The sequence below is a fragment of the Oryzias melastigma genome, linkage group LG17 (assembly GCF_002922805.2).
Source record: "Oryzias melastigma strain HK-1 linkage group LG17, ASM292280v2, whole genome shotgun sequence".
Lineage (NCBI taxonomy): Eukaryota > Metazoa > Chordata > Actinopteri > Beloniformes > Adrianichthyidae > Oryzias > Oryzias melastigma.
In genome coordinates this window covers 2,044,130-2,052,294 of record NC_050528.1, presented here as the reverse complement: position 1 = coordinate 2,052,294, position 8,165 = coordinate 2,044,130, and the positions used below count along the sequence as shown (strand labels likewise).

General features: G+C 44.3%; 1 protein-coding gene across 1 annotated transcript in view; it reads right to left on the bottom strand.

Annotated features, from left to right (window-relative positions):
* The window catches only part of LOC112139449 (collagen alpha-1(XI) chain), a 58,788-nt gene that overhangs the window by 18,834 nt on the left and 31,789 nt on the right, over nt 1-8,165 (bottom strand). The window contains exons 21-38 of the mRNA XM_024262260.2: nt 7,943-7,996; nt 7,831-7,875; nt 7,425-7,478; nt 6,950-6,994; nt 6,738-6,791; nt 6,614-6,658; nt 4,602-4,655; nt 4,480-4,524; nt 3,756-3,809; nt 3,560-3,667; nt 3,191-3,244; nt 2,962-3,015; nt 2,417-2,461; nt 2,166-2,219; nt 2,013-2,057; nt 1,466-1,519; nt 1,344-1,397; nt 91-144 (exon numbers count right to left, since the gene is read on the bottom strand). Of these exons, the coding sequence (XP_024118028.1) occupies nt 91-144; nt 1,344-1,397; nt 1,466-1,519; nt 2,013-2,057; nt 2,166-2,219; nt 2,417-2,461; nt 2,962-3,015; nt 3,191-3,244; nt 3,560-3,667; nt 3,756-3,809; nt 4,480-4,524; nt 4,602-4,655; nt 6,614-6,658; nt 6,738-6,791; nt 6,950-6,994; nt 7,425-7,478; nt 7,831-7,875; nt 7,943-7,996 (972 nt within the window). The remainder of the gene's footprint in view (nt 1-90; nt 145-1,343; nt 1,398-1,465; nt 1,520-2,012; nt 2,058-2,165; nt 2,220-2,416; nt 2,462-2,961; nt 3,016-3,190; nt 3,245-3,559; nt 3,668-3,755; nt 3,810-4,479; nt 4,525-4,601; nt 4,656-6,613; nt 6,659-6,737; nt 6,792-6,949; nt 6,995-7,424; nt 7,479-7,830; nt 7,876-7,942; nt 7,997-8,165) is intronic.

Sequence of the window (8,165 nt, the reverse complement as noted above, 5' to 3'; positions counted from 1 at the left end):
CCCTCCCTCAGGGAAGCGTGGTCTCAGCTTCTTTGGCTCTTCTCCTGTTTCAGATCCAACCGTGTGAATAGAAAACGTGTGTGTCCGTACCTGAGGTCCCACCACACCTCCCGGTCCTGGAGGTCCAGTCTTTCCTTGAAAGCCCTGAGGAAGAGACCAGTGACAGCTGTGAGGCCTGCACTCGTCTTATTCTGGAGGAACAGCTGATTCTTCAGGTTTCATGATATTGATGGTTTGCCGGGGTAAACCCTGTAGGTCTCTTGTCAGTCCGTTTGTTCCTAACAGTCTTTTGTTTCTATGTGAGCTTTATTCATGCTGTGTTGTTCTGTCACTGATGCTTTTGTTCTCATTAATGTTAAGAAAACTGAGCTGGTTTCATGCAGGATTCCTGCAGAAACTCTCAGGTGGCTTTAGACAGCGTCCACGAGCAGAAACAGAGATAATGATGGGTCAGAACATCAACGGCATAACTGTGACTTTTTATCTGGACGGTTTGGTGCATTCCTGCTGGAGCTGCAGCAGAAGAAGTGTCTCTAAAGAGGCTCTCAGGTCTGATCTGCAGACGAGAACATCAGCGGTTTTAACCAGAGCAGTTTGCTTCCCAGACAAACGGACCTTCAGCAAAGAGCAAACGTTGATGAAAACATCTTTTACTGTTCGTACTTTCCAAAGAAATGTTTGACTGGTTTCATCCGGATGACTTTGTTGACGTTGATTCAACATCTGCATTAGAATGGAGTAAACTGCAGATAAAAATGAGGCAACAAAACCTTTGACTTTAACTCTTTCACATCCTAATTCTCATGTGCTGTTTAACCTGGACTTTACAATCCCCTTAAACAGAGAAAAAAATGGAAGAATAAAGTTTATATCATTGAATTGAGGCATGAAGGGGTTAAATGTCTGTACAGATTTCAGAAGTCTGCAGAAAACTGTTTCTTCATCAGTTTGTACCTGAATGTCAATTTACTGAGTTTTGTTTTGTAATAACTCATGATTTAAAGGAAATCTGAATCTGATTTAATGGACACAAAACGAACTGCCCCCCCCATGGATGGAGACTCTTCATGGAGGATGAGCTCTCCTAACAGCTCTTTCACTGCATTTCTTGTTGACTTTCTTCATTGTGAGTGACAGCTGACGGTGATTCTGGTTTTTAACGAGATCCTGTTTCCTTAAAACCACATTTATACGGTTTTAGATCAAGTTTCCATCAGTTCTGTATCAGATCAGCCGTCAGAGACATGCCTTCTCTGTTTGTTCTCCTGTTTGGTCTTAGTTTGGTTATAATAATCCTTTTGTATTTAAGCTCCTCCCACCTGACCTGGAACCCCCCCACTCACCGTCTCCCCTCTCTGCCCCGGGTGGCCGGGCAGCCCGTCCTTCCCTGGTGGGCCCTGAGAGAGAGCAGAAGGTCATTGATCATGTGATGAAGCCGAGCGTTCCGGCTGACGGGGAACCTTACATTGGGTCCTTTGGGTCCGGGCATTCCCACGGGTCCCTGCGGCCCCTGAGGACCCTGGAGTTACAGGTAGAGAAGAGGAAACGCATCAGACGGACTTCTGCTTTTACTAACCTTTAAGCTGAGTGAATCACTGGAACGAATCTGAGATTCAGGAATGGTGTCATTTTATAAAACGAGGAAGTGAAGATGAAGGACTTTCAGGAATGACAGACGGAGCAGCAAAACACTGGAGTTTGTTTGTCGATGACTATTCGCTTATTTAAGAACAGCAAAGGTACAAAATGAGTCAAAACAATCAATTTTAGTGACATAACAATGATTGTGTTGACAAAACTAAAGACTAATACACACAATAACACGATAAAAAACCTAAAGTGGTGATTACAAATTAAAACATGATTTATTTATGGTTTTAAGCTGTAAAAAGGAAAAATGATCAAAACATTTGTTATAACATGAACCCCATTAGACATCTAAAGTAAACTGATCATAGAGGAGCACTTAAACTAAACCTGTAAAAACATCAGAAACTAAAAGATTCACCAACCTGTTCTCCGGGAGGGCCTGGGGGGCCATCAGTCCCTGAGGTGCCCTGAGAAGAGAATGTTATAAATGTTTACAATAAAACCAAAGCACAGACCAGCTCTGAGCTGGAGTTAAGCTTGTGGTTAAAGTCTCCAGACCTACACCTTCTTCTTACCTTTGCACCTGGTTTTCCAGTCGGTCCTCGTGGTCCTCGTCCTCCTCGTGGACCCTGAAGTTTTCCACAAAAACCGTTAGAATGCAGTTGGACCAGAGAAAGTCTGAGACTTCAGGTCAATGCTTTCTGTAGCTCTGGCTGAACATTTTCACAGAACAGAAGGGTGTGGCAGCCAGGACGTTTTCCATGGAATCACTGGAATCACTGGTGTGGAAAATGTCTTTGGGACGGAAAACACTCAGGATGCTTACCGTGGGGCCGCGCTGGCCTCTGGGGCCGGATTTTCCAGCAATTCCCTGGAAAAAAAACAAAAGAGTTTTGAGCAAAAAACAAATTATTTCAGCCAGACTCTGTGTCCATCCATCCATCATCCATCATCCATCATCCATCATCCATCCATCCATCATCCATCCATCATCCATCATCCATCATCCATCCATCCATCCATCCATCCATCATCCATCCATCCATCCATCCATCATCAATCCATCATCCATCCATCATCCATCCATCATCCATCCATCCCTCCATCATCCATCCGTCATCCATCCATCCATCATCCATCATCCATCCATCATCCATCCATCATCACTCATCCATCCATCCATCCATCATCCATCATCCATCCATCATCCATCATCCATCCATCCATCATCCATCCATTCATTCATCATCCATCCATCCTTCGGAGGCAGATAGGCCCCTCCCATCCTTGTTTAGTCACATCGTAAACCTCCAGGATTCGTTCACAGAGAAGTTCTTTAGAGATAGAAAGGTGCTGAAGGATTTTTCTCACCCTTGCTCCTTTTTCACCGTTAGCTCCAGGAAAACCAGGAAAGCCGTTGGAGCCCTGTGGGCAAAGGAAAATAACGACAAGAAGAAGATGGAGCTAAGAATCACAGCAGAGAAATCCATGCGGTCATGAAGGAGGTCTGAGGGAGTGGAGAGTAAAACCAGGAGGGGGGGGGGGGGGTGCACTTGCTACAGTTTTCATTTTGTTCAGGATCCATATCTGAACTTCACACCTTTGGACCTTGTCTTCCAGGGTATCCGGGCAATCCAGGAACTCCCAGTTTTCCCTGAAAGGAAAAAGACGTGTTAGAAAGAATCAGTAGAACCATTAGAGAACTCCACCTGGAAACAAGAAACATGGAGGACCTGGGAACTGTTAGAGTCTGATGGACTTCAGCTTTCAGACTGGATCTAAGGTGCTGAACTATACAATACAGAAAACTATACAGGCATACAATCTATCATTTCTAATACAAAGTCCAATCCTGTTACTTTAAAAACAGTAAATTCTGTCCTAAAAACGCAAAGATCAAACCAACAGTTTTGACTTCATCTGCAACAACACAACAGCTAAACACAACCTTTGATTGCTGTCTGTCTACCTTTTCTCCAGCTGAACCCATTGGTCCAGACTCTCCAGTGGGTCCTGAGGTTCCTTTAGGGCCTTCAGGACCGTCCTCTCCTCTGGGCCCCAGAACTCCACCTTCACCCTGAGTGCAGCAGAACAATGAAAGACAAGCGTGACACAGCGATCTGCACCTGAAACCGTCATCATCTTCACCAAGGCTCACCACCCACCTTGTCCCCCTTGATGCCCATGTCTCCTTTGAAGCCAGGAAATCCATCTTCTCCCTGAAATGGATCATAAATGCATCCCGTTAAAAACAATGGGATAAATTCATTTCTGTCTGAATGAAAACGATAATTTTATTTAGAAGAAAACAGTGAAAACTAACAAATGAAATAAATGTAAACTCTTTTGAGGTTTCTCTCAAGTTTCATTTGATCTGAGCACAAATGATCGATGCTGCCATCTAGTGGTCATTCTGTCCTCTGTGGTTTATATGAAACTGTAACAGTCTTCTGACCCCTAGTGGTTAACACGGAGAATGCAGGTGTTTATTCAGCATTTCTGGGACTAAATGTTCCAGATCTGCAGATATTGATCCAGACTGTGAATGTGTGAGTTTCATTCTGTGGATTCTGAAGCTCCATTTGTGTTTCTGGAGGATGAAATCAGAGATTACATCTAAAGAAAAACTCAGAACAAAGTTAAAGGAAACATCTGATAAACCTTCAAAGAACCAAACCAGGTTTTAGGCCAAACCAGTGGAGAAAACCAGTAACTAAAGGTCAAGAGGTCACCCTTCACAGAAAATGCTCCACCTACAGTATCTGTCTGGGATGAGATTTTCAAGGTTTTCCACGTGAAGTTATAGAAAAGGTGAAGAACTCAAATGAAATGTTTGTCCTCTGACATCCGACAGACAGAATAATGAGGCGTAAAGAAGGAGGTTTGTACCTTTTCTCCTTTGTCTCCTTTCAGGCCTCGGATGCCCTCAGCACCCTGGAGAGAGGAAAACACAATCCAGAGGAGTGGAAATGGCAGAAGAGTGTGGGTGTTTTCTGTAACGGTCAGCTTACTTTGACACCCCTGGGCCCCGGGTAACCGATGGATCCAATGGGACCAGGAAAACCCTGGGGGGGTAAAGGAGACGGTCAGGAGGCCAAACAGACACAACAACTGCTGGAACTTCAACACTCTCATTGCTTTTCCTTTCATGAAGGATCACAAGTACAAAGACAAGAGAAACGTTACAACTTCAAGTCTGGAAACGAGATGGATGTAAGGATTGATCTATCCAACCAGATCCATCTGTCTGAGGGGAGTTTTAATCACATCAAATCAATCTAGACCAGGGGTCCCCAAACTATGGCCTGCAGGCCCGCGGGCCTGGGGACCGGCCCCCGAACACTTTCAGAGACCCATTATTATTATTTTTTTTTTGTCAATCTGGCCACATGATCCAGACCCTCATAGAACGTGACTTTTTATTTCACCCTGCTGTTCCTCTACCTGATCTCTCCCAAATCCTCGTCAAATAGAACAGAAGACAGTCTTCTCTTTCCTTCTCCTGCTCTCAGTGCGATCATGCTGCTGCACACCCTGTTCTGTGTCCTGATTGGCTGGAGACCTCGTCAATCAATCTTTTCCATGCCTGTGCAGCACCTGAGACCTTCATGATTCTGTGATCGTGATCAGATCTTAGTTTTCATTCTATAATCCAGGATTTAAAAATCTCCATGTCTGTCTGAGAAAGGGGGGAAGTGTGTAGTGAGGAGTTTAACTTCTGTAATCTGGATTAGCAGGTTTCATCTTCATGAGTTAGTTTTAAAACAAAACTCCCCCAATAACCTGAGAAGACAGAGTTCCACTTTCTGTTTGTTTCCCCAGCTGCTCCTTCTTATTTATCCAGTTGTGTCCTGAATCCTCTTTTTTTCATTTTGTTTTTCTTCAAGTCAGACATGTCAGATCAATACCGTTTGTGCACGTGCGCGCGCGTGTTCACAGCACACATGAGGGAGAGTGACGACAAAAGACGTCAACACAAAAACTTAAAAAAATGAAAAAAGAACAGAAATCTCAAATGATTTTATTGTTATGGATAATAAAAAGACAAAATTTAGAATCTCCAAGAAAAGAATTGCAAACAGAACCGGCTCCACATCCGACCTGAGCAGAACCCTGAGAACAACTCTCTCCAGAACAGATTCTGACATAAACCAAAGCAGCTTCACAAAGATGAGATATTTGAAGTTCTAAATGCCTTAATCATCATTTACAAACCTGATTCATGTTTTTCATCTTGCACATTAACATTAATGTTGTGGGTTGTAGTTGCAGTGATTTCTGTTGTTTCACCTTAAAAGTTGAATAGTAAATGTTTTGTACATTTTATCTGGGAGGAAAATAAACATAATTAAACATAACATGTTTTCCACTTATAAATATTAAAACAAGTTTTATATCAGTTATTCATTTTTTGCATGAGTTCATAGTTATCGATAAGTTAAATAAAAGATCCAGATGGTTCTAAGACCTCTGTGAGGAGCTGCAGGACTCCAACGTCTCTAAAGGATCATGACAGGAGAGGATTCTCTATTTACTCGTTTCAGATTCCTTTTCTCTGTGAAGATTACTGAAAGAGATTATTAAAATATAGTTGTGTGTTAGACAAACGTTTAGATTGTTTCACTTTTTCTGTTAGCTTACAAACCGACCCGGCCCCCCATCAGAGAGGAAAACTGTTATGTGGCCCTCAAAAGAAAAAGGTATTTGTCTCTGAGTCACACTGCTGGAAGTTTGGATCAAAATGTTCTGGATCTATTGGAGTTCAGAGAATCAGATCCAATCAGATCGTTTAGAATGAACTGTTAAAATGAATCATTACAGCTCTAACGAGTGTCTGACAGTCTGCATGGAGCTCCACAGTTGCTGGTTGTTTGTAACCGTCGTTCATCATCAGCTTCATTTATTTCCATAAAGGAAATCAATTTATGTTAAGTGGATTCTTCAGTCGGATCCGTGTTTAAGCTGATCCTCAAATGTCTTAGAAAAACTGGAATTAGGTCCGTGAATGTAAACGGGAACGTACCGCCGAACCTTTCTCGCCCGCAGGACCCTCTTTTCCCGGATGACCCTGCAAAGGCAGAAGAAAGAGCTGACCCGGTTCTGATGGAGACTGGCTGTGAGTGACAGGAACGCAGAGCAGAACTTACAGGAGGACCATCGGCACCAGCCAGTCCAGCCAGACCCTGTTTCCCCTGAGGTCCCTGTGAGGACAGAGCAGACGGTCCGCTGAAGAACAGACTGAAGCATTCAGGAATCCGATCAGCAGATCTGAAGCTCAGCCACCGATCTGCAGAATCACTTAGGAGGTCTGGACTGAACCACAAACTTCACAGTGTGTGTGAGTGTGTTCTGTACTTACTTTTTCACCTGGAGGCCCAATCGGACCCTGAGGACCAACGAGACCCTAAAAGAGACCGGAAAAAGGTGATTAAAGCCCAGCGGTGTGTTTCTTTGTTCAGTCTGTTTTTCCAACGGTTTGTTGTTTCACGCAGACGTTTTAATGACGGTCGTGAAAGCGTCCGTCCAGGTACGGCTCCAGCTCTCTCCACCTGCACGCCATCACAGCAGCTAATAGTTTCCAGAGGAGAGGGGGGGTATCTGGGGGCCAACTATTCTCACCTTGCAGCCCCCCCCATCCCAAACACTCTGCTGAAACCGTCTGGAATAGAAAGTCTTTGCAGCAGCTGGAGAATCTGGTTTTACTGCCGTCAGAAGAACTTCTCTAGTGAGACTTTAATGTCTGGTGCAGAAAACAGACGATGAAGACGAGGAGGAAGAGGAGCAGAGAGGAAGACCAGGAGCAAACGTCAGAGGAGGGAGTGAAGGACACTCACATGTGGACCCGGCATACCCTGCTGCCCCGGAGGCCCCGGCTCTCCTTGTGGACCCTGTGGAAACAGAAGTTCTGTTCATCAGCTCAGCCAGTGATCCAAAGACGGCTTCAGCTCTGCAGTTATCGGATGAAACGATGAACCGAAGGATGAGAAACTTACAACCACGTCTAGCGACCAAACATCTGTAACATTTAGAAACTTTGGAACAAATGACATGAAACTGAAGCCTGAATGAAGTTCTGTTAGAATCTACAGAAGACTCGGAAATGATGGACCAGAAGCTGAACTTCTAACTCCTCTGACGTACATCCATCAGATCATGAGTGTACTAAGCCCCTCCCACCATCTCTTGAACCCCACAGGAACAGAAACGGTTGATCTGCAGAGACTGAAGGTGAAGACTCACCATGTTTCCTTTGGGTCCAGGTTGGCCATCAAGTCCAGGAAGACCCTGAAAGACCAAACTCTGCAGTCAAGCTGTTTCCAAAGACGAGGATGTGTGGAGACATCATACTTACAGGCTGTCCTCCAGGACCAGCCAGGCCTCTGGGGCCCAGCAGACCTCGAGGCCCCTGAGCATGAAGAAGAACACAAAAATGTTGTAGAAACATGACACAGCAAACATGACACGGCAAACATGACACAGCAAACATGACACACCAAACATGACACAGCAAACATGACACAGCAAACATGACACACCAAACATGACACAGCAAACATGACACAGCAAACATGACA